Below are 26281 nucleotides of genomic sequence, written 5' to 3' on the forward strand. Positions count from 1 at the left end.
AAAGACATAAACAGCACATGAACGAAATAACAATATTTGTACACACAAATGGACACAATTAAATTTGGATTCACACCAACCTGTGAATAAATAAATGTAACTCTACTGTAAGTGTTGTTTATGCAATATAAATACAGTTCACTTACCATTAAATCCCGTACAATGAATAAAAGGTGACAAAAGCAGTGTTGTCCCAATGTGATTAGGTGGACACAGGACACAGGATGAGCTCACCTGTGGCTAACGTTTACACCCAATGACTAAAATCCCTCAGCCAGTTACAATATAGTAGAACCACAATCTAAAAGATGTATAATAAAATTCTGGCTTAAAATGGATAAAGCTTCTCTATGTTTGCTGGAGGTATTTGGGATAATGTTAGTGCATAACTCACCATAAACAATCAAGTGGGTTTTAGATATTTTGATCCAGGAAAGTTAGATATTATAGCTTTAGTGGAGCTGACACTGAGAGGATGACTTGGATTGGCCATAAAGAACGGTCAATTAAATCAATCAAATTCTATTTGTACAGCCCAAATTCATAAATCCCAATTCTCCTTCTAGGGCTTTACAATCTGTGCAAGGTGTGACAGCCTCTGTCCTCAACCCTCGACTATAGAAACACAGTGTCGAGGTATGAGAGTAAACATGTGCCTGTGTTTAGAAATGCCCGTCCAGTTGTCTTTGTCCTATAATCATACAAATATAAACACAATCACATTTGGATCCACACCAATCTGTGGCAGGTAAGGTTGTGTTTCGGACGCTGGGAGGTCCTGGTGCACTTTCACTGGTGGAAGTATGTCAGTGGGTTACATTGACACCAGCGCAGGGCTGTGGGGAGGGAGGAGCCGACGAAGTGGGTCACATGGTTTACACACTGACGTTGCCGCAGACAGAGCCGTCCTCCATATTCAGCGGAGCGGCGCCATCAACACACTCTGAACGGAGAACAGCGCATTCTGCATGTAACCCGAGGAAGACGAGACAAACATCCGAGGAAGAACTCTTCGCTCCTCAACGAAACCGTCGCTTTGATACGCAAGATTTTTTTCCCAGTTTTCCTGTAAAAAACTCGTCGTTTTTTTCGGGACAGCCGACCGAAGCTGTGACCGTCTTCATCGGCTCGTTCAGCCGCGTTCATCTTTAAATGTTGTAGCGTGTAACAGCCTCTCCCCCCGGGCTCATTCAGCGACTCCCCGGTTGCTGAACACTCGACAGAAACACGGCTTGTGCACCGAGGTAGCAGAGGAGGAGGAAACCCCCCGAAAGCTCTCACAGGACATGGAGTCCACCAAAGCTGGTGAGTCAGAGTATTTGTAAATAAAGCTGGGTTAAATGGCAACCAGTGGAGCTGGTGTCACTTCCTGGTATTAGCTCAGTGAAACGAGTCCCGTGTTAGCGCTGCTAGCATGGAAACGACCTTGTGTTTTACGTGTTCTGACGGTTTTAAGATGTCCCACTCGTGTCTCGCGTGTTAAAGATGGTTCACAGCGTCAGTGGGCTGTTGCTATCACCTCGTCAGTTGTCAGTGGCAGCGCTGCAGTCGCCTCTCCTCACATGGACCCGTCCGCCTAGCCATGTGCGTCTGTGTTTACGCTCCCCGTGCGTCGCCGCCGATTGGCCGAGCGGCGCCGTGACGCGGACGTTGCATAATTTCTCGCAGGGAGACGCGCGTGGGGTCGGGCCGCGGATACACGTGAAGCTTCCTGCAGCAGATCGCGGTGACCCAGTTCTCCACCGGAAAGAACAAGCACACTCCACGTGGGGGCGTGTTTTATGAAAAAAATAAATATATATATATATAATAAAAAAAAAGTTCTACTGCATTCAGATCCTATCTCTGTTATTATACTTGGGTACATTTAAATTGTACGATCCAATCAAGATATGTAAAAGTGTAAAAATATGGATAAATATAAGCACGGACAACAACAACAATAATAGCTGCAATAAACTATATACTATAATTACAATTAAATAAGTAAGTGGTTTGTATTTATAAAGTGATTTTCTAGTCTTGATGAAATAAGACACATAAGCTTTACAGCAAATCGAAATAGAAAAAGTCATATATAAGTATATACAGAAAGTAGAATAAGGATGGGTTAGTCTGCAGGTCTGTTTACTGTGCCACATATCCCTTTTTAGCTGAAAGTAGTTCCAGAAATGTAAAATGTGGTTTTAATGTTTATCCTTCAGTGAAATGATAGAAGCAATGATTTGACTGAACTGATCTTTTAACTGGGTAAGATCTGAACTATTTATCCCCATAATGTCACATTATATAACATTTTATATTAACCTTTTAGTAAACGTCCTCAGCCCATTCTGATTGGTGTTCAATATTTGTTATAAAATCATCCAAATGAAACGTGAGCGTGGGCTGCCTAGATGTGACATGCATCTGTTACATTAGTACACATGCTGTCGGATGAATTAAAATCGACCCATTTCGATTTTTTCCCCCACTTGATCCATCTGTGATGGAGGCCGTGTCAGTGCCAGACTACCTACTACACACACCCTGGTGAGGCTGACATTATGTAATGGCCGTTACCTAATCACTGAGAATGGCAGGGGAAGACATCAGGTCAGGCTGTGTAGAGCATGGAGGGGGGGGCCTCAGCAGCAGCAGCCTGTCGCCCTCCTCCTACTGGCTGGGAAAGCTGTCGGCATATTATGATCTGCTCTCTTAATGTTAAGCCTATTGGTTGCACTGTAAAAAAAAAAGATCCATTGTGAGCCGGTGGTAAAGTTACATTTCCTTTTAAAGGGAATTAGGTAGTATTACAAACAGTGAGAACCACCGTTCTGAGCACAGGGTTTGAAATTTGATGCAAAAAAACACAAACAAAAATTAAGATTAAACTGGGAAAAAATTCAATATTGTAGCTTCTTTAACCTAAAATACATGTTGAAGATGAATTAAAGTGATAAAGCTGGTGTCATCTCTTAGGACGTTTTGAATCAAACGCAATGGTTTCTATTGAAGACGTCAAGGATTTTTCTTGTTTATTTATTGTAGTTTTTAGTAGATTATTACAACTATTTAAGGTGTGGATGAATCCACAATTGGTGAACTATTGAGTATTTGACAATAATGGTTAAGGCTGGTGTTCACACAATGGTTAAAAGGGCTCAGCAGTTTCCAGAAACATTTCGTCATGGTTGTTTTTAGATGTTACTGTAACAGGGGAAATGGTGAATTTAGTGCACCACATTTTCTGCACTAGTGAGTATTGACAGTATTGAAGCTGTATAACACAGAGGAATTAGATGTGTGTGTTTCAGACACACACACACACACACACACACACACACACACACACACACACACACACACACACACACACACACAATGCTTGTTAAGAACACATTAGACTATGACAAACCTAATCTTTTAAAGGAAAAAATTAGACACATCACTTATGTTTTCCAGCTCAGAGCTCTGCACAGAGCTGAACCTCTGCTGCAGTCCCTGTTGTCATGGCCCATTTTTTTCTCTTCTCTGCAATTTACCACCAGGAGGCGTAATAGCCTACATCAGCTCGTCCAGCTCTGCCTCCAGCCCGGAGTCCTGCCTCAGCGACTCCTCTAACGTCAGCTACCAGTCGTCCTCCCCGCCACCTGGCTCCTCACCAGTCTGCCGCCAGCCGGGTCAGCCGGCTGACCCCACACTCCCTGCCGGTGGCCAAAACAATGCAGGGACTCAAAAGACCGGACGCTCCTCCTCTGTAAAATGTGGGATCACAAGTAAGACAACTATTTTTGTGTGTGTGTGTGTGTGTGTGTGTGTGTGTGTACATAATATAGTCAGAAGTGTATTGAAAAGGCCTTTTTTCATTACTGATCAAACTGTTTTTTTTTTTTATGTGAAGGTGTTAGTTTTAGGAAGATTATTTTTAGTAGAAACTAATGCTTGAGGTGGAAAATATTTTACAGCTTAAAAATTGTAAAAATAGTGTTATTTAAAAACGGAAAATTCATTATGAATTACACAGTCGGTAATTGTTTTAACTACCAACATTGATGTCGTAACCACGTAGCTGGTTTCAGCTAATTTCAGTTCACAATGACAATTGACGGTGAAACCACAAACAGATCTCAAACCAGTTTAGTGTCGTGACTCACTGTGCTCTGTTCAAAGTTCAATGTGATGATCTCATACACCCTCAAATTCTATATAACGCAGCCACACACCCATTGAATTTTTCATAATTACTTGGAATTATTGTGTTTTGTATTTATTGTTGTTGAATTTAATACATTTTCATTTAAGGAGCTCAAAATTTGTTATTTCAACACAAAGGTGCCTTTTCTCTTTCACTCTGACAATAATTTTTGTCTCAATAATACAATGGTTATTCTACTTATTCATTTTAGCCTAAATGCAGTTATATTTTTAACTTACAATAATAGCACATCCCAAAACAATCACAATTTCATAAGGTAAATCATATATTTCACTCTGGTTTGTTGCATTTGTGTCTTCACAGCATTTGTGAAACTGATGTTTTCACATTTGTCTTAAATGTCAGCTGTGATATAAATATGATGAATTCACACAACAAAACTGCCGATAAAATACAGTTTAATTGTTTTTGTGAACTGTAGAATGTAACTTTCACATGTTGCTCAAATCAACGGATGATCTGTAAGAATGTGTTTTTGTATCAATCAGAAATCAATGGCCTGGTGCTGCTGTGTAAGGTCTGCGGTGATGTGGCGTCTGGTTTCCACTACGGCGTCCATGCCTGTGAGGGCTGCAAGGTAAAGACAGATCTGCGAATCAGCACCACACACACAAGGCACGCACACACGCGCACACACACTCACTCACACACACACACACACGGCAAGCATGCTGGACACACTGAATCAGTCTTTTTTACTGCAACACAGCAATGTGACTTTGAAATGGAGTTGAATTGGGTCACTGCAGGCACAGCCATCTGCACAGCTGCAACCAGAGACTCTGAAACTAGTACACTCTCCCCATCAGCCGCCCCCCCCCCATACTTCATGTTGCTGCGTGGCCTAGTTAAGTGGTGGAGCAGTGCACAGTGTCAAACTCACCACAGAACGCCTTGTAGGAAAGACACACACAGACACACACACACAGGTGCATGCTTGAGACAATTTTTTAAAATTAAACTTCGCTCCACTGATGATGACATTTACACCCCTCCGAACATAACAGACCATCGCATATGCTTGAATTCATTCAGTGTGACCCTCGGTCATGACACTGTGCTGTTTTGTCTTTGAACGCACAGGGCTTCTTCAGGAGGAGCATCCAGCAGAACATCCAATACAAGAAGTGCCTTAAGAACGAGAGCTGCCCCATCATGAGGATCAACAGGAACCGCTGCCAGCAGTGCCGCTTTAAGAAATGCCTGATGGTGGGGATGTCCAGAGACTGTGAGTATCTGCTGCGATCACTGCCCCAGCCTCATTAGAGCTGCACTCATTCACTCAGTCTCTCCAGAGCTGCAATCATCTGCTCCATCGCTTTGAAAAATGAACAGAGATCATTTATACTGGTTAATTGTTATGGTTATGTTGTAACTCTGTAAAATGAGGGGATATGGGGACCAAAGTTGTTATTGTTATTAAATTATAAAATAAATATCCTTATTAATAAATACATTTTTAAATCAATATTATTAAACATGTTTTTAAATTATTTTGAAAATTGTCTTGATGCAATAACAATTAGCCAATTGGCTGAGTTTATTGGATGATTTAATAATTCTATGGTTTTATAATGGATTTTAAAAGTTTTAATAATGCTGTATTTATAGAACACTATCTCTGTATTGGGACATTAAATAAAGACTCATTCAGTCAGAAAAAGATAATCGGATCCAAAATCCTTCAGTTTACTCCTACATTTACTAGAATTCAACTTTTATTGTGTGATATTGTTACATTGACACTGAGGACTTTGGTCAACAACATATTTCCAGAATGAGGAAGTTCCCCCTCATTGTGATAAGTGTCCCTTTACTTAAGTGCATCTAATGGTTGTTATGTTATAAATGCATCTCTTGAAGTAAACTAACTCAGCTCAGTGTAAGTGAAGTCATTACTGTCTACAGCACTGTCAAATTCTGCAAGTGAAAACATCTCTGATCATTTCCTCTCCTCACTGTTTAGCCGTGCGTTTTGGCCGAATCCCGAAGCGGGAGAAACAGCGCATGCTGCTGGAGATGCAAAGTGCCATGAACAACATGATGAACAACAGTCAGCTGCAAAACCAGCTGCACAGCAGCCAGACGCTACCTATCGCCAAGCCGCTGCCAGCCAGTGCCACAGAACCTACCTCAGAGTACGCCGGCCCCGGCCCCGGCCCCGGCCCCGGCCCCGCCCCCTCCCACTCTCCATCCTCCTTGCTTTGCTCCAACCCTTCAGACTCCAGCTCAGACCCCAAGCCCACCATGGCGATGGACATCAGCCCCAGCTCAGCCTCACTAGGTGCGCCTGACAGCGGGGAGGAGGAGGTGATCGGCTCGGTGACGAGGGCCCACCAGGAGACCTTCATGTACAACCAGGAGCAGAGTAACCTAATGGCTGAGGCCCAGGCCACCACTGGCCCCCTGGATAGCGGCTCTGATCAAAACGCAGCTAACTGCTGGAAAGAGGAGCAGCAGGATGCCTGGAACCACCACCACAATATGGCCAGCATGGCAGCACAGGACCCCTCCTCCAGCATGGGCCACCAGGGTCCAGAGGACAACAACCACTGCCCCTTCAGACTGTCCAGAAGCACCGCCAGCCACTGTCCAGCCTACACACACGGAGCCTTCAGAGCTCCAGCTGCAGAGGACCCTGCCAACGGGGCCCACAGTGGGCACCAGTGGAGAGAAGGCCGACGGATGCATCTGGTGAGAAACAGCAAAGAGAGAGTGTGGGGGCTTAAGTGTAGCACATTTTTAACACAAAGCTTTGAAGAGGAATTACAAAAAAAAACTCGATGAGGGTTAAGAACAGAGGATGTCACAGCCTGTTAAGCCCTATGAGACAAATTGTGACTGGTGAATATGGGCTATACAAATACAATTTGATGGATTGATTGATTGAAGTCAAAACATATTAAACAGAGGGATTTTGGGAGCTTTATTTTCTAAAAAATAAGGTGCCTTCTTGGGCTGAATAAAGGTATTTGATGAAAACGGAATTTTTACCCTGATATTCTAGCATTATAGATACTTAGTTTTATGTTTGCTTCAGCTAAAGAACATGTTGTATTCCTCTGTCCGTTTCTCAGTTTTGTCCGATGAACACTTCTCCTCACGTGGACCCACAGAAATCTGGCCACGAGGTGTGGGAGGAGTTCGCCCACAGCTTCACCCCCGCCGTCAGGGAGGTGGTGGAGTTTGCCAAGAAGATCCCAGGCTTCAGAGATCTGTCCCAGCATGACCAGGTCAGCCTGCTGAAGGCTGGCACTTTTGAGGTACGCCATGTTTTAATAGTAATGATAATAATAATAATAAACTTTATTTATATAGCACTTCTCGTAACAATGTTACAAAGGGCATTCACAAAAAATGAGATGAAATAAAAGCCTGGTACGTGTTCTGCAGGTGCTCGTGGTCCGTTTCGCTTCTCTCTTTGACGTGAAGGACCGAACCATAACCTTTCTGGGTGGGAAGAAGTACAGCGTGGACACTCTGAGGGCCATGGGCTCCAGCGACCTCCTCAACTCCATGTTTGACTTCAGTGAGAAGCTCACCAACCTGGGCCTCAGTGAGGAGGAGATGAGCCTCTTCACTGCCGTGGTTCTCGTCTCTGCAGGTAGGTTTTGTGACGTTTCTAGTTACTCATCCTTTCCCTTGACGAAGTCACAGAATGGTTCTTTTTAGCAGAAAAAACACCAATACATACCACCCATCCCCTTCATTTGTATTTGTATAATTGTATTTCTTTATATTTTGTGTTATCTTTTGTGTCATTTGAAGCACTTGGCTACATATTTGTATAAAAGAGTTTTTATGTCGTCATTTAACCAATACATCAGTGTGACCCCTAGTTTCTCGTCCTGTGGACTTGAATGCCGTTCACCAGCCTTACGCTGACCTTTGTGTCGCTCATCCCTCCAGATCGCTCCGGCATCGAGAACGTGAACTCTGTGGAGATGCTGCAGGAGACGCTGATCCGCGCACTGCGGAGCCTCATCACCAAGAACCACCCCAACGAGTCGGCCATCTTCACCAAGCTGCTGCTCAAACTGCCCGACCTGCGCTCGCTCAACAACATGCACTCTGAGCAGCTGCTGGCCTTCAAGGTCCATTCCTGAAGTTTCCTTGAATACTTGATCCCCACTCCTCCCCCTGTCCCCCCCACGGGCGGCTTGTCAGCAAACTTGGAGACCACCGGCTGGAGACCACCCGCTTCGCCAAACTTCCCAGAAATCCACACCTGCACCTCCCTCTCCCTATAGACTGAACTATAGCCGGAACATGACATTTAAAGGGGGAGGAGGACCATGAAATGTTATTGTACTGTACTGTAGGGCGTAACTGCCTGTGTGATGGTAATGCATACATACAGACACACTGATTGATGTACATGTTTCCTGTGTTTGTGTGTAGCATACTGTGCGTTTGCGACCGTACAAACGTTAGAAGCACTTTTCTGTATAGTGTAGACTGGTATTTTTTGCATTCATAGTGCAATATGTGACTGCTTTTTGATTTGAGCTGTATAGTGAGGAGTCGAGAAGCTTGTGTACGTGTATTCAGTGAAATACATGAATTTGAATAGGTGCTGTGCTAGTGTGATCAGTGGAAAATGTTAAGCTAAAAAAATAAATAACGAACAGACGACAATTAGAGGAATGTGGACGTGAAGCTGCGTAACCGTCTCAGCTTCACACTTTGGTCCTCGGAGAAATCAGAGAATGTTTCATTTGATTGAGATAAACAGAAGAAGGCGATGTCTCATCTGAAGCTTTCTCTCATGCAGCTGTGTGTGTACTATGCTGTGTTTCTGTCAGTTGCAGGATATTTTTCTAGATTATTTGGGCATTGTGACAAATCAAATGTATCGTGTCACTCTGTTGCTTGGCGACAGGATTTCTACTCAGATCAGTGGAAACACTGAACCATTGAAATCAAAGTTTGGACTTTAAGCGTCTTGATGATACATTTTCTCTTCTCTTCTATATTTTTTCCAAAAACAAAACAAAAAAACATATTTCTGAGATTCCAGTGTCTGCTGTCCTCCTATTGCTGGGTCATGTTGAGTTTCCTGGTCAGGCACCTAATGTTGCTGACACTCGCTGTCACCAGCAACTTCCACTTGCTTGAATGAACTTAATTTCTTTTTCATTTAACAAAACTGTACAGACTTTAGTTGAGCATAGTTAAACTTAATAGGTAGGACTGTTCTACATAAAAAAAAAAAGACTAATATCACTGAAGTGATTGTAGCTTAAAGAAATAAGCTGAGTCGAGGTGACATCTGAGTTGCTGGTGTTAAGATAGTTTTTGTGATGCCATTTTTTCGTTCCAATATTAAATTCAGAATGTCTGGTCTTGGATATCCAGAGCTTCTGTCTTTGTGTTAACATTGCTAAACTGTGGCTCTGTTCTCCTCTGTGAAAGGATTGCAGTATGCATAGATTTCTATATAAATATATACACATACTATCATACATACATAACTGTATAGATGAATATATCTATATGAATAAATTTTCTAAATGCAGTTCATGCTGTGGAGTGGTTTGTGTCTGAATTGAGTACAATCTGTTTATCACATGCTTGTTCAAATTAACAATGGAAAATGTATTCATTTGAGAATTTTAAAAGGCGCAAATAATAATTTGTTTATATAGATGGACGACATGTCTCCACTTCCTCCTGTAGTGACGTCTTGCTGATACACGCAAGTTAGTCTCAGCTGTCAATCATGACATTTCACCCTGTTTTTGTAGCATCAAATAACTTATTAAAACCAAACTTACTGAAAAAAAGAACATCGGTGTAATAAGAACTACGTAAAATCATAGAAACCATCTTTGAGACAAATTTATTGAATGTGTACTTTGACTTTTTAGTTTGGTCCATGTCCCATCCATTTACATGGAGAAAATGAGGTTTATGACCTATACTTCAGCCAGCCACGAGGGGGCGATCAACGTCCTTCGCCAGTGAGGTTATGTTTTTTCCCCCTGATCATTTGTTAGTTTGTGTGTTTGTTTGTAAGCAAGATTTAGCAAAAACGTCTGGACCGATGACCACAAAACTTGGTGGAATGATGCTGTATGGGCCAGGGAAGAATCCACTAAATTTTAGGATGGATCAGGGGTCGGATTCAGGATTTCTTTTCAGTTTCTTTAACATTGTAAAATAGGGCAGTTTGTAACATTTTCACTGATTTCTCAGGGAATAATTCATGGATCTTGATGGGAAAAAAACTAGCACATTTAAGGAACTGATATCTAGAAGTGTGAGAAATCTGGTGCAGCCTGATTGATTTTAAGGGGACTGTTGGGCCTTGGAAAAGATATGCGCTCTACTGAGTGACATTCTAGTTATCAACCAGAAATACTTCACACCTCCACTAACCAGTCAAGTTGCAGCTTACATCAATGTCTGTCCTGACTTATATAATCAGCCCTAAGATTCTTGATTTGTGGCCAAAACATTTTTATGAGGTCACAGTGACATTTGACCCTTGACCCCTACAATCTATCAGTTCATCTTTGAGTCCAAACAAACATTTTTGACAAATTTAAACAAATTTGTTCCTGAGATTCACAGGAAAGGGACAGAAGGTCAACCTGAAAACACAACGTTCACACAGCTGCTGCCAGAGTCAAACTCCTTGTATGTGATCACATCAAAATAACCTGATTCTGATGGAACAAAGTGTCAGTAGACAGTGCTTCAGATATGGATGCTGCTGCAGTGGGTGTGTACAGTCAGGACAGTTTGTACGGGGCCACTTATTATTAGTGTGACCAGGTCAGTGTCCAACCAGACATGAAACATGTTCAATATCACTGCAGCGTTGCAAAATAATCAGAAAAGAGTTTTTGCAGAAGCTGACCTTTGACGTCATTGTTTTATCCAAGGTAATTAGAATTAGCAATTAGCAATGACTTTGACCTTAAATGGTCTGTGCTTATATAGAGCTTTTCTAGTCTTGACCACTGAAAACATGTTGCAGTACAGCTGTGGCATTCACCCATTCATACACACATTCACACACACATTCACACACACATTCATACAGTGCATCCATGAGCAGCACTTTCTCCATCACTCACAGACTGCCAGCACAGCCGTCAGGGGCAATGTGGGGTTCAATGTCCTGCCCAAAGACCCTTAGAGGTGAAATGTGAAAATGCGATAGCGCCACCATATGGTCACTTACGTATACCCTTAACTTTGTCCCAGTTTGACACTGAATACTGTACTAACTATATACATACACACGTTTGTCATATTCAGTTTATGCAAGCTACAAACATTGTAGACTAACAGGAAATGATGTCACCTATTCACCATAAGAAAAATGTTTTAATAGCAGATCAGTGAGAAGTGGACACAGTTTGGGTTGTTGATTTAATCACTATTCCACTGTGAACATGTCTATTCAAAATGGGCCAACAATGAATATGAAGTTTTCTTTTGAGTCGCAGCTTTTGGCGCCTGAGTGGCCTCTGTGACTGTGAAGTATAGAAGCTGACTTACACATTTATCAGTACTAAGCTCAGTCACCACACAGATACAAGACACAATAATACTACACACAATTCAATCAATCAAATTTTATTTGTATAGCCCGCAATTTGCCTCAAGGTGCGACATCCTATTAGAAAGACAACCCTCTTAGAAACCCCTTATAACAGGGGGAAAATGTAGAAACCTCCGAGAGAGCCACATGTGAGGGATCCCTCTCCCTGGACAGTCACAAGTTTCACAGAGCGCATCAATATTTACACCACTGATGCAAAAATGTGTCTAATATAAATGCAGAGGTGTATCAATGTTTAAAGAATTTATACAAAATAAAAGGTCTGACAGAGATGAAGGGAGCAGCAATGGGTAGGCATATTATATAATCTGAGCAATCTAGTTGTATCCATAATCAGCGATCAGTTGCCGGCACGGTTCACGATTCACGATCCATCATCATGATCCACGATGTCCGGGATCCTGGACCTGCAAACTATACAGCACAAGGACTCTGGTGAAATCTGTTCTGTTGTAATAACTCGACCAAGTCAACTTTGAAATGGTCTGTATCTATGTATTATTGCATGTATTATAATTATATTGATTTCCTGCGTCATCATGTTGACTGACAGTTTTGTACATTTCGCAGCACACCACTGAGAACTGTGAGACGGTGAAAATCATTATGTGGTGATTTACATATGGAGACAAAAACAGACTGAATCTTCAGCTCATCTCTCTGCAGAGCCTCAGTTGGTTTAGCAGCAGATTTATAAAGAGGTTGTTGTGCTGTCAGGAGTCACAGCTCGTCACGAGTGGGCCTGTGGTAGTGTCACTCTCTATCAGCAGATGGCAACAACGCAGCTTCCACTGTGCCTGTCCACTCGCTGCCCCTCCCTGCAGCTCACACACCATCTGCAGCTCGGCTCCGCTCTCAAAAGCAACTCACACACTACTGCAAGAAACAAAGTCTAATGTTAGCATGCTCAGATTTTAGCTTATATAGTAATTATGGCCTTCAATATTGGACCAATAGAAGTGAACACAGGTAAAATGCTACAAGAGAGCACACACTGTGTTGATTGGTCTAATTTGTATTAAGGTTTTGGTTTGCATTTCCACAGGGTGTGTTGAAGTGATGCTGCCCACAAGCGTCACCACATAGAGCTGATATAACCCAGGTGAAGAGCAGCGCCTGTTTTACACCAGACACACGTCGTGTTTACAGTATTTTTTGTCACATCTGACCACAGAATCTTTTTCCCCTCAGGCTCAGCAGTGAGTCTCTCAAACTAAACTGTGTTCCCTCAGTTCAGTTTTAACAGTTTTAAAAATAAATGATTTCAGTTTAGATTTTTTTAACCTTTATTTATTCACTGGGGATATTTTTGTCCAGGCTGTGGATATTTTGGGGAATTGCAACCTCAGTTCCTTTATATGTTGATTATACATGGTGCAAAAAACACTTGCTTTCACTCTGGGGCCCTGGCTGGTAGTTTTTACCATTTTCTACCGGATTCAATCATTTTCTCATATTTAAAAAAAATAAAACCTCTTAGCATTTAGTTTATATTTTTCACAAAATACAACAGTGGCATTGTGTAAATAAATTAGCACTTAACAGGCTGGAATCCTGAAAGAAATTTATATTTTTTCAGTCATGATCAGGACAATTTTGGTCTATAAGGACTGTATTGTATTTTTAAAGAGATGAATAAGAGTAGCATTAAAATGCAGTTTTTCTATTATTATTATTATTTAAAATTAAATCTGCAAGACAATAACGTGCACAATGTGAAAGAGTGTGACTTGCCTCTCAGTGTGGAGGGCTGTACCACCTGCCCATCCTCTGAAGTCTGCAACCTGAGTTATTCTGGACTCCACCCTCTCATTCAGAAACCCACATGAAGTCTGTCACCAAAACTGCCTTCTACCAACCTCCAGAACATCTCCAGACTCCGACCCTCACTTTCAGACTACTGCAGTGGAGTCCTGTCTGGGGTACCCAGCAAAGCCCTGGACAGGCTCCAGTATGTGCAGAACTCAGCAGCCAGGGTTCTCACCTGTTCCTGCCCTGGCAGCACATCCCCCCCGACCCTCATCCATCCAGTGGCTGCCAGTTAAATCACGGATCACCTACAAACTCCTGCTCACTCACAAATCTCTCCAAGGCCTCATACATACAGTATCTGATCTACTTCGACCCTACACCCCATCCAGAAATCTGCGATCCTTTGACTGGAGTCTGCTTCACCATCCCCAACACCAGACTGCAGACTTATGGAGACAGGGCTTTTAGCGTGGCAGCCCCCACCCTCTGGAATAGTCCTTGGGTCCCTTTAAAGGCGCTATATAAGTATAGCTATAACTAAGCTATAAGTTATTATTATGATTATTATTATCTTTTATTCGTAAATTTCAGTTAAATGTTGATATTTAGTCGCTCTCTGTCTCAATTAATATATCAAACCTAAAGAATCCATTTCGTCCTGCGGATGAGATTTCTATACTTACTGCATCAGTTTGTTTGCTGAGCGTCCAAGCTGTTCTGTCTCTCTCTCTCTCTCTCTCTTCCCTGGCTGTTGATTCCTTGCTCCAGATGGTTCGGAGCTTTTTCTATCACACATCATTCACACACTATTGGTACAGCCATCAGGTGCAGTTTAAGGTTCAGTGTCTTGCTCAAGGACACCATCGGAATGCAGACTGGAGGAGCTGGGGATCAAACTACTAACCTTCTGGTTAGAAGATGACCCTCTCCACCTCCTGAGCCACAGCCACGCCATGAGCCAAAGGGTGATTATCACAAAAATTACAAATAATAAATTACCTCAACAGCAAGTCTGGGAACATAATGGGCACAATGCACGGTGAGCGGCGGAAACTGGGTGTTATCATAAAAAAATATATATAAAAAGTAAAAATTTAACAACACAATTAAAATACAAAGTATGAAAATTCCCCCGAATATGAAATTGCAAGAGAAGTAAAAACACAACCAAGTTCTCTCAAAACCATCTTTATTCTCAAGAGCCAATTCACATTAGCTGCAATCATCGTCAACCATGAGCAACTCATTTCACCTTCAAGTCCTCCGCGCTCATGTCAAAGCAACGTCCACATCTGGACAGTGCAGTACTGGACCATGTTTCCAGTAAAATGCAGAGTGCAAGACAGCAAATTAGCAACAGAACCTTGTGCATCTTGTGGTTTGACGCCACAGGTTCCCTCCTGCGCCTACACACACTGAATCCCTCCCCCCTCTGCGACGGTTTTCCTGTACGTGTTGAACAGATGAGTTGAATAAGAAGACACTGAAACACACAAGGAGAGAAATCGGTGTCGACGGTGGATGACTTTTTTTCTTTCTGATGCTGGTTACACTTTGACCAAGAAGATGTCTTCAGCTGTGTTTGTGTGGAGCTGTGCTGCTTTGTACTGACAGTGAAGTCAAGACACAGTAATAACAGTTTTTTTTTTCTTTTTTAATCGTGGAACTAATGCTGCACTAATTAAAGTGTTATTTTTTTTTTCATGATTCATATTATCTTGCTCATAATTCTTTTGTAGACGTGGACATGGATTTGAGAGCAAGACGTCATTTTTTTTTTAACGCTATGCAAAACAGTATGTTCATATTAGGCTAACAACATCTGTAAAAAAAAATCTGCAGTCTGAAAATATACATCCTTTTTCCTTTGTACTGTAAAATAGCTTTTTCTATGGTGCAACTCTTGTTATAAGTTTATAACTGAGTAACTTTAACAGTAACAATTCGTGGGAGAGATAAGAGCGTACTGGCACCTCCTCAGGAACAGTAAACATTTTCCGAACCAGCAGTCAGTGTTGACTATGTTTACATGCACCAACAGCCCCCGTGAATATGACAATTCAAGTAATGATGATGATGTGACGTACGTGTCATTTTTAGCCGTTTTCCCAGGGCTGTTCATTCAGTTTGTACGCACTGTGCAAGACACACATCACATTTGTGTCATAGACGTCGACTACACCGAGTAAGTTTCGTACTGTTTACATTGGTTTTTGTTTAGATTTGAGTTAAAGCTGCACTAATTGCATTTGATTAATTCTTATTTCAAAGGACTACCTGTAATGTGAGGGGGGGGGGGCACACCCAGTGTCGAACCCACAGGGAATTATCATGTGTCCCATCAACTCTACAGAACATTTTAGCACCTTTCAGCTCATTGTTTTGGTTTTATGGCTTCACACATCCCTTGTTTGATCCAGACCTTCAGACTAAACCAACAGGTGTGACAGGTGCCTCAGACCACGGTCCAGACCAACGGACCAAAGTTAGGATCGGACCACAGGGGTCTCAGTCCATATCAAATGAACAATATATTTGTTTGGGTTCGCACCAATTGCAGGAAATTGAGACCGTGTCAAACAATACAAAAAGAAAAGAAACGTAAGAGGCTCGCAGGATTGCTTTTAGTCTTCAACTCCAACAATATAATGTTTGACCGACTAGGACTTTCATTGGGCGCATTCGGAATAGTGTGGAGTACTGCACATAGAGTTCATAATGCTGGTAGTAATACCATAATAATACTACAGCTCCAACGAAGACAATGATGTGAACTGGTTCATTTATTTACTCATTTATAACTGACAACATGCCAACGTCAAGGTATTGGCAGTCGCAGCCCATGTAGGTGATGACGACAGGACGTACATCCGTCACATTAAAGTCTTTTGTCCGCTCCCTCAATAATAATGTGAAACCAAAACTAACCGGATCAAATCTAAACAATGTTAAGATTGGGTCGGACCATGGTCTGGACTTTCAGGTATGAAAAAGCCCTTAAACTGGCTGCCGTTATCAGCTAAAGGCTCAGCTGACACTTCCTACCCAGCAACACACAGCAGACATCAAGTTAGCGACAATGGAGGGTAAACAGGAGCAGCTAAAGAGCCGGAGAGTGAGGTCATCAGGTCAGCAGACACACAAAGTGGTGCTGATTTAAGTGAGTATAGGCAATAGTTTAAGAGAACCTGGTTACAGTAATCTTCTTGTCTGTACAAGTCCACTGAAGGAAAGGGATCCACAAACCTGGATTCAGACAAAAGCTTAAGAAAAGATGGTTCACTCAAAGAAATTGTGCTGAATATATGCGATGGTGAGCAGAAGGTTAAACAGCCGAGGGCGGTGCTCAGTTAATGAGCTCCTATGAAAAGCTGGGAAATGCTGTAGCTAACTCACCACCAATATTTTTTAACGTTTATTGTGAAAAGGACCACAGAGAACTGGTACCAAACTCTACACCTCAACATAGGCCTATATTTAGTGTTTTATAGCTCACTGCTCTCATTAACTCAGGATGTTTCCACTGTGTGCTGACGGGTGAAGAAAGCTGAACATGCAGCAGCTGAAAGGTCGGAAGTTTCCCCCGGGAATTGGCGGAAATCAAACAATGACAACGAGACAAAAATTGGACTCACGAATATTTTTTTTCTTCAGTTTTTGGTCGAATTCTGCCCCTAGTGGCAAAAAAGAAAATCAATTAATGCAGCTTTAAAATTACTCACTTTTTTTATTTTGTGCAATTGTCTTAGCTCTCATTGTGGCCTTTTACCTGTGAGGGGATCCAGAAACATTTACAGTCACTCAGGAACATTTTTGACCTCAGGAACATATAGTTCCAGTTTAGGTTCCCAGGCCACAGTGTGCATCCTCCAAAAAGGCCCCCGCTCCTGAGGTAGTATGTGGTGCTAACAGTACTGTATGTCAGTGACAGGTCAAACACAATCATACAAACTGCTACAGCACGTGTGTGTGTGTGTGTGTACAACTGTCAACCAGACTGCAAGCAAGCAAGCTACAGTTGGTGCCAGCATACTGGGGCTGAGCATGGGATTTTGTTGATGTTTAAAGAAAGTTATGCAGCCAAATTCCTGAGACTAGTGTTAAAGTCTAAAAAGTTTCAAAAAAGAGGTAAGAGCGAGAGAGCAGTGTGGTTACATACTCATGTAGAGCTTTAAACAGTCATGAAGTCGTCAATTACAAAAGACAACTGGATGAATTTAGTTTTCTCATTACATAAAAAAGTATCAAACAATTGTTCATTTTAATCCATTTTAGGTCTAATTTGCTAATGTTGAATTCAGATTTGTACGGCTCTTCAGACGCAGTTGAAATACAACACATATGTACTAAAGATACTTTTAGGTCGTAAATCGTTCCTGAGTTTGGCTCCTGGGATTGTTTGGTGGTTAAAGGCCAGAATACCAATCTAATAACAAAACATAGGACTGATCCAATTCTATAAATCCGTCTGTTATGGTTGAGCAAGTCGCTCCTGCTTGTAATAACTGACCAAATCTTTTCATTGATGTTTTTTACTGGCAGGCTCAGGATATCACATGAGTTCAACAGCACTGTGGAGGTGAGGGGTGCATGCAAACATAGTCAATGTTACTTTTCCAAATGGCCGTGGCTCAGCATGGCCCAGCCCGACCGGACCGACCGCCTGAGTCTGGGTGCCTGTTCCCCCATTCGTCTCTCTCCCTCTGATTGTCTGTGCATTTATATTGAGTCTGTACAGTTTTGCGAGGTGTGTGTGTGAGGTCCGGGTCATTCAAACACTGCAGCAAGTCTATTGCTTTGATAAAAAGGCATCACTTCACAGAAAAGAGAAAAAAATAAAATAAACACATGCGGCTTTGAGGAGTAGTGTGAAGCTTGAAAAAGCGAGATATACAGAGCAAATGTATTTTTTGTCACATTGCAAACAACAAGACCATTGAGAAGCTTTTAAAACAACAACAAAAAAAAAGAGAACATATCGGCTAAAATAAAAAAACGGATAAGCGCTACGTTTTCACAATCTCAGCAGCTCCCTCAGTGTACCTTGCTGATGATGAATCAGGTTTCGGGCCAGCCAACGTTCACTTGGCCTCCGAGTCCCACTGTTTGGTCACAGTGGTGGGGTCTGACCTATGTGTTAATGTAGGCACATGCATGTGTGCATATACTGTACATGTATGTGCATGTGTGTGAAAGGTATACTGTAAGTATGTGTGCGTGTTTGAGTGTTAGTGTCTATGCATGCCATCATTAGAGGGTGGTTGGCTGGTATGTGAACAGATAATGTTTGTCTCTGCACGTAGATAACGATACAGTCCAATCAGCCATTTCCCCAACCCACCATAGCACCATGACGTCACTGTTTTAACATACAGCCTCCCGTATGCAGGGAGACGTACTATAACAAAAGAAAACAAAAGAAAAAACGGTTGAAATTGTACGTGTGACTAGTGAGCCGCGGTAAAACACTTAAAAGCTGCTAATGTGTCGGTGGAACGAGTCTGCGAGCGACGCGCACTAAGTCAAGTGCCGGAGTCGCGATAAGAGCCCTAGCAGGGATTCAATAAGGAGGGCATCATTCACTTGGTTTTGGCACAGCATGTGGCATTGTTACACACAAAAAACGAATACAACATGATTGTCTTCTCATGACATCGGCGTCATTGTGTGCTTTAGTTAGTCCTGACCAGTTTGTGGCGACGGTGATCAGGCTCATTTTTAATGCTACCGCTGCTTTCCTCTCAATGTCGGAAGTCGGGATCGAGAGTGTGTGTGCTTCATGGTCCACGCTGTAAAAATAAAGGCAACAGACACGGACACAAGACTTTCTTCACTCAAACGCAGCTAGGACAGAAAATTTGAGCCACGGAATAAGAGAAACTAGTGCCCTGCTGTACTTCCAACTTTCTGAGTGCTGGCTTATGATGCACTTGCTGCCAACTATTAGCATTATGGATGGATCTACTGTTTATTTTCTGGATTATTTATTTAATCATGTGGTTTATACAATTTCCAGGATGTTAAGATAAGGTTTGAGGGAGCTTCACAGAGGGAGTCTCACAGATAACACTGTTGGCCCGAACATGCTGTCGTAGTGCAGAAGCTAATGTTGTCCACCAGGGTGGAACAGTGCACGTTGCTATGTTTACTGTATGACACTGAATAAAAGTGTCCCAGAAAAAGCTCTGACTCGTTTCTGACTGGGACTTTCGTCTTAAGCTGCTGTTCTGTATATTCAGATTTTCCCGACGTCTCTGAAACGCTGCATGACGGTGTTAACATTGTGATAAGTGGCGACGCAGAGACGAACCCCGGCCCGTGGAGCTGCTGTCCATTACAGTGAGTGAGTGTTGCTGTTAACGTGTCATAGTTTGATAGCGAGTAGGTGACAGACTACATGACGGTTAAAATATCAACCAACAAAGGGGTCCAATAAAGTCGAGCAGGCAGGCGGGGGGGGGCGGGGGGGGGCGGACTAACAAATAGCTGATAACGTCCTAGTTTTTGTGTCGGGTGAGCAGCCATTTTGAAATTTTCAACATAAAAGGAAGGAAAATACAACATTTGCATGGTTTCTAATGAATAAACAAGCGTTGATAAAATCACCATTATGCCAACTGTACAATCATCAACACATATCCGAGGTGAGAAGTTATATCCACAATAATAACAACAACAGAACAAAAAAATGTACCCGCACTGTAAGGAATGGTTCCATCCAAAACTAGACCAGAGAGCTAATCCTAACGTATGGAATGAAGTGACACTCAGTAGTGCTAATAGAAAGTTCAATGTGACGGCCATTCTGCTGGTTCCACCCCTGAGACCACCAGGGTGCCCAGACGCTGACGGATGCACACACATACACACACACACACACACACACACACACACACACACACACACACACACACACACACACACACACACACACACACACACACACACAAACACACACACATACACAAACACACACACATACACACACGGACACATACACGCACGCATACACTTAAATCCATTGGTCAGTCCTCGAAGACCTCCAGGAAGAGAGGAGGGAATAGCTCGGTGGGACACTCCACTTTCATGTGAAGGAATCGGCTGGCGTGGCAGGCGCCGATCATCCGCAGGTCCGTCACCTTCATTAGCAGCTTGGGCCAGAAATGTGCCAATTTGTGTTTGCGGTAGTTGATGTAATGTTCAAAGGCCAGCAGGAACTCCTCTTGGCAGCGTTCGATCCGCTCCACACTACTCAGGCCTGGCCGATCTGAAGGCAAAAGGAACCTTAATGTTATTTGTGAAAATACAACAGGGAGGTGGATCATTCACAAAGGGACCGTTGGGCTTTGTCGGAGGCATCGCTCCACTGAGGGCCCTTCTAGTTTGTGTATGGATTATATACTCTATGTTTTTATCCTGACATTCAGTGGTATGCTTTTCTGGTACAAAGGGTTAGGGTTAGAGTGTCAATGCAGGAGCACTGGCTTTAAAAGCAGAAAATGCTATTGATTAGACCTCTACTCTAAGTGTGTCAGAAGACAAAGCAGATGGGCAGGTTAACCCCATGTCATGTCTCCATGTACAACACACAGCAGAACAATATTGATCTCCAATGAGATGCAGAGCGTCACACAGAGAAATGGTGATGGAGGCAAAAACAAATTACAGTAGCTGAACAAAGCTCCTCACTATGATTAGGGTGATTAATTGATTGAACAGTGGGATAAGTGACCATTGTGATTTGCGGACGGTTCCTGATTCTTTTGTTCCTGTTCTTTTTGTTGTATTTTTAAATATATATATAAATGATAAATTATGGCTTTAAAGTCTCTAATACAGTTTTACGCTATTCTGGTCTGGTAACTATTGTTATTAATTAAACGGTCTGCTGGAATATAAGGGATATGCTAATAGATCAAAGTAAGAATAAAAATGTATTCATGTGCGTAGATAGAGTCCATTGCTCACCGGATGAAAGCAGGATGACCGCCTGAAGAAGAGCCACCTCAGAGTCGTCCAAGTTAAAGGAGGACAGCGACACGCCAAGGTCGAAGATGGCGTCTGAGACGACGCCCAGGCCTCCGTTCTTAAGCTGACCCCGCGTGACCGCCATCTCCCCGTTCAGCGTGAGAGTCTCGCTCTCAGGATCGTAGCGAACAGCAGCTCGCAGTGACATGATCTCCATGCAACAGCCTTTCAACAGGATGATCTGGTCTTCACAAGGCAGCTGAGCATTAGAAAACAGAGGAGAACATTGTTATTGGCAGGATGTGGCTCCTCTGCTGCGAGCATGCACACATTTATTTTTGTTTGGTCAGCTTCAAACTGGAAAATTGGTTATTATACAATAACAAAACAATGTGGAAAGCTAATTGTTTGCTAGCTACCATTAGTATTAACAATACTCTAGCTTAGTGTTTATTTAGGACGATAATATTTAGCTGACCTGAAAAAACAGTTTTGCAAATTGGGAAATAATATTTACAAATGGTCAAAAAGTTTTATTAGGATATTAGAAGATTAGCATCTGACTAACATTTCTACAACTAAGAAAGCATGTTCTGCTTTATGGTTTGGAAAGACTGCATCTCCTGAATGTAACTTTTATTTCATAAATTAGCTGACCTCTAACATTTTGTGATGAGATTTGATCCTTAAAATAAAACCAGACTTTTATAAAGTCTGTAAATAACTATGAACTTAAAATGTTACCCTTCCATTTAATCTATTCCAATTAATTGCTAGACACATCATGCAACATCATATAAGCATATAATTCAACATATATGAAGAAAATACAATCACCAGTTTTGAAATTGTCATTTTGAATTATGGGCTCTTATAAGTAACTGTTGTCTTTGCTTCACTTTGACATTAAATTAAAACCTAAGTTTGTTCAATGATATTTATCACCTGAACTAAATTAAACTAGTTGCAATAACAGTCTCAACTTTGCATGTATTTTTCCTAATAAATAAATAAATAAGAAATGTTAGGCCACTACACTGACAATTATGAATACTTTAAAAAAAGAGCTAGGGAACACTTGGTTCTCTAGCTACATTTTAAGAAGCGTTGTTAAAGAAGCAGCGACACTTACCTCACAAAACATAGGCAGTTTTTTGGCAAAGTCCACCACTCGGGTTATGGCAGGGGTGATAATTTTTGTAAACTGACTGAAGGCTTCTATATCCACTTTGTTTCCTTCAGGTGTATTTGCCATGGACGCTTGACCAATTTCCTCAGGCTGAGGAGACAAGAAGGGAGCGTCAGTGTCTCAACAGTCTCCATGTTTGTATGAAAAATTCAACAGCATTCAACAGCGTTTTGTAAGAACATTATAAAACCTAGCAGTGAGAATATAATAGGAGTATAAACCATGTAGTTGACAGTAATGTGATGTGTAGATGTAAATGGGGACGTTTCACCAAAGACATGTATTTATACAACTTATTTAAATGTGTTAAACATGGGAATGACAGTAAATGTTGGGGGTGAGACTACACTGTGTCAGACTCCATTTGTTAGCCAGTATATAATTTTTAATATGTATGCTTGTCTGCTGTATCTCACCTTATCTTCCTTCACCCCCGCTGCACTCTGGTCAGAAGTATAGAATAAATTACATGTTATTTCATTAAGAAGCATAGCTTCCTCGACCTGTTGGATAATCAACAGGAATTGTGAAGTTTCAATGAAGAACCCGTCTCAAGGCAACTAAAAAGAAGACATGTTAAAACTGAAGACAGATGAAAGAGTGTGCAGATAGAGAACAGTGGAAGACAGAAATCCAAGATGGGTTTCTATGGCGAGAATCAGGACCACGACTCAGAAACACTCGACCGTCGACGACGCTGACATTTGTGACGACGGCTTACGCGACTTAAATCTGCCAAAACCTCAATCAGACTTTTTTTTAGAAAGTAGTGAATGCTGCTTTACAGTTCAATACCATCATGTCATATTTTGTTGCGAATACCACAAATTCATTCTAATATGAAAAATTTCCGTCTCAACAAAAATCTCTTTTCAACACTGGTTAGAAAAAATATCCTCCTATTCAAGCTGCTCAGAGCAGATGTGAGCCGGGCATAAGGTCGGAAAAGGACCGGCAGAGAACATTGTGATCAATTTTCAAAATAAAACATACTGTGCAGACTAAACATTGGCCACAGGATTTTTAACCGCAGATGACGAGAGGTATAAAAAAAACAACCAACTAGAACAAGTAAAACAAAAAGAACGGGCGGACAAACACTCTGAAACGCTCCTGGTGAGTTCTGAGTGTTTCCTCTGATGCTGCCATAGAAACCCAATGTAAAGTCAGCAGCTGAGAGATTTTCAATCTGGACACAGCGATTAAACTTCACAGAAAGGAATAAAAATTAGTCAAATAAACAAAAAGATTAGGTGAGAAATCGAAAAGCTGAAGACAGAAAGAAAGAAAGAAAAGTGAAACAGCACGAAAAAAGCAAGTTATTAGTATCAGCAATCAACGATCATCGCACATAAAAAAACACAAGAATAAGATGTTCCATTATAAATAAGAGCAGAAACGTTGAGGAACACACTTTTCTCCATCGTCCAGCTAATTCTCCCCACTCTACAAGGAGATACAAGAAAACACATGGACATATTAACACAGGGATCAGTGGAACAGCGGTTGTGGTGGAGGCGCGCGGAGACAGGGGCATGACTTGGAAGGGGTCTGAGAGGGGTGGGAGGCGAAGGTAGGGGGGTAGGGGGGGTTGGACTGGATAAGGCAGGGTAATCGATACAATGAAGCCTGTGGTCAGAAAGGAGGGAGGGAGGAGGGCGATGTCTCACCAGGAATTTCCGCTTCTGCTTCCAGTGGTTGCCCTGGGCATTCGTGGCCATATGGGCGTCAGTCACCATACGGATGAGGTCCCACTCCTCCTGGGTGGGCTCTAGTCGGTCCCACACCGTCTTCTGCAGCTCCTCCTTCCGACGGCGCTCCCGGTTCTCCTCGATTAGCTTCCGCTTGGCCAACCGCTTGCTGTCGTTCAACACCACTGGGGTGGAGGGAGGGGAGGCACAGGAGAAGAAAAAGGGAGACAATGAGAGTGGACAAGGAGGGAGAAGGAGGGAGAAGGAGGGAGAAGGAGGGAGAAGGAGGCATATGCATGACCGCAATGGAAATATAAGTTTGGCAGAAATTAACTGTTCAAACAAGAAAGAAAATCACATTTAGTTTAGGTGCACATAACCAGTGAATAAAATCAAACACAATTTTCACAAGTAGCTGTTTACTTATAGGTTTAAATTGTTTTTTTGCTTGGTCAACTATTTCACTCTTACAAGAAACGATAAAACTAGAAAACCATGACCTGAGTTTCAGGCTAAACACATTTGATACTTAAAAGTGATACTCCACCCAAAGGTCTATATTGGAAATATCAAACACTCACTACAAGCTTGAAATGTAGCTGCTTTAACAAGTCCACGATGAAAGATGCCTTATTGTACCTGTTGACTTTCAAATAAACAGGAATGTTGCAGTTTTGAGTTGGTACTGGAGTCAGATCAATTTCATTTCAGTTGTGAACATTTCCTTTGTGTTCAAGGTAAATGTCCAGAGAAACTCCCTAAATCACCTTTAAAGCAAAAGTTCAGTCAAGTTATTTTCTATCTGATTCATTATTTTCTTGATTTATCAATTCAGAATTTGCTCTATAAAATGTTAACCCTATTTTTTCATTACAATTAATTGATTTTCTAAAATACTTGTATTCAGTTGTCCATAATTAGGTAAAGTGCAAATCTGCAGGTAGACGTTTAGACGCATTAGAAGAAAGAAACAACCAACAACGAAGCAGACAAAACATTGAGAAGCAGACAGTGCAACATTCATTTGTCTCAAGCCCCATTTGACTGAGCTAATTAAACTCACAGTCGGTCGCCATTCCCACCACAATGCACTTCTTGAAGCGACATTCCTGGCACTGATTCCTGGTCACTTTGTCGATGACACATTTCGCCTCGTACTTGCAGGCATAGGTCGGGTTAAGATTCTTCTGGATCGTCCGCCTGAAGAAACCCTAGAAAAGCAGACGGCCAGATGCTCAGAACGGTTTCCAAACGACGACGAGTGCATGAAGCTGCCGCTACGATTCACTGAGACTCGCTCACGTTACCTTACAACCTTCACAGGTAATGCAGCGATAGTGGTAGCCTGTGGCTTTGTCCCCGCACACTACACATAGCTCATCCTTGTCCAGGTAACTTGGTATGTACCCTGGAGAGAAGAACAGATTGTCAACATAAGATTTTATTTAAAATAATGTGTTCAGATGTTCAACCAGATTTGAAATATGTTACACATTAGATGGTTAATTAAGGTGTTATTGCAATAAAGCCTTAATGTTTTGTGATTTTAATCATTTAGTTTGAATGTATTAGTATTTGTTTTGCTTTGTTTTGGTTTCGTGTCATTTGTAACTTCTGTCCTCTCGCAGACTTGTGTGGAAATGCTGATGTTGTGGAAAGTCACACAGATAGACTGACTCTTGGACGACCCCAAATTTGAACAGCACTGATTTCCACGTATAGCACTGTTGCTTCCAGATGTCCCACTGAGTTAACACCTGGCCCTTATTTGGGATTCAACTTAATGAGATCAGTACTTTGACCTCGGAGACTGGAGGTTAAGAAACTGATCAATACTTTTTTGGGGGGTTTGTGAAGAAAGCAATAATTCATCTCTCATCGGCCTTCTGTTGCCTCTACATCAATCA

The 26281-nt window shown here is 42.0% G+C and overlaps 2 protein-coding genes across 8 annotated transcripts in view; one reads left to right on the forward strand and one right to left on the reverse strand.

Annotated features, from left to right (window-relative positions):
- Positions 1-887: 887 nt before the first annotated feature.
- nr1d2b (nuclear receptor subfamily 1, group D, member 2b) lies at positions 888-9716 on the forward strand. Its single transcript, XM_035182164.2, has 8 exons — positions 888-1305; positions 3531-3758; positions 4687-4775; positions 5282-5426; positions 6165-6892; positions 7276-7461; positions 7592-7802; positions 8108-9716. Exons 1-8 carry the CDS (start codon positions 1287-1289, stop codon positions 8302-8304), a joined length of 1803 nt encoding a protein of 600 aa, XP_035038055.1. The 5' UTR covers positions 888-1286; the 3' UTR covers positions 8305-9716.
- A 4982-nt stretch (positions 9717-14698) lies between these two features.
- thrb (thyroid hormone receptor beta) overlaps positions 14699-26281 on the reverse strand; it is a 109843-nt gene continuing 98260 nt past the window's right edge. For 5 of the 7 annotated variants that reach the window (XM_035182171.2, XM_035182168.2, XM_035182170.2 and 2 more), the window contains 7 exons: positions 25682-25782; positions 25438-25585; positions 24354-24559; positions 23100-23186; positions 22627-22773; positions 21495-21753; positions 14699-20793 (listed from right to left, as the gene is read on the reverse strand). In XM_035182171.2, coding sequence (XP_035038062.1) covers positions 20552-20793; positions 21495-21753; positions 22627-22773; positions 23100-23186; positions 24354-24559; positions 25438-25585; positions 25682-25782 — 1190 coding nt within the window. In that variant the 3' untranslated portion in view covers positions 14699-20551. The remainder of the gene's footprint in view (positions 20794-21494; positions 21754-22626; positions 22774-23099; positions 23187-24353; positions 24560-25437; positions 25586-25681; positions 25783-26281) is intronic. The other 2 variants (XM_035182172.2, XM_035182166.2) reach the window with 1 other exon arrangement.

Source organism: Hippoglossus stenolepis, chromosome 17, assembly GCF_022539355.2.
Source record: "Hippoglossus stenolepis isolate QCI-W04-F060 chromosome 17, HSTE1.2, whole genome shotgun sequence".
Taxonomy (NCBI): Eukaryota; Metazoa; Chordata; class Actinopteri; order Pleuronectiformes; family Pleuronectidae; genus Hippoglossus; species Hippoglossus stenolepis.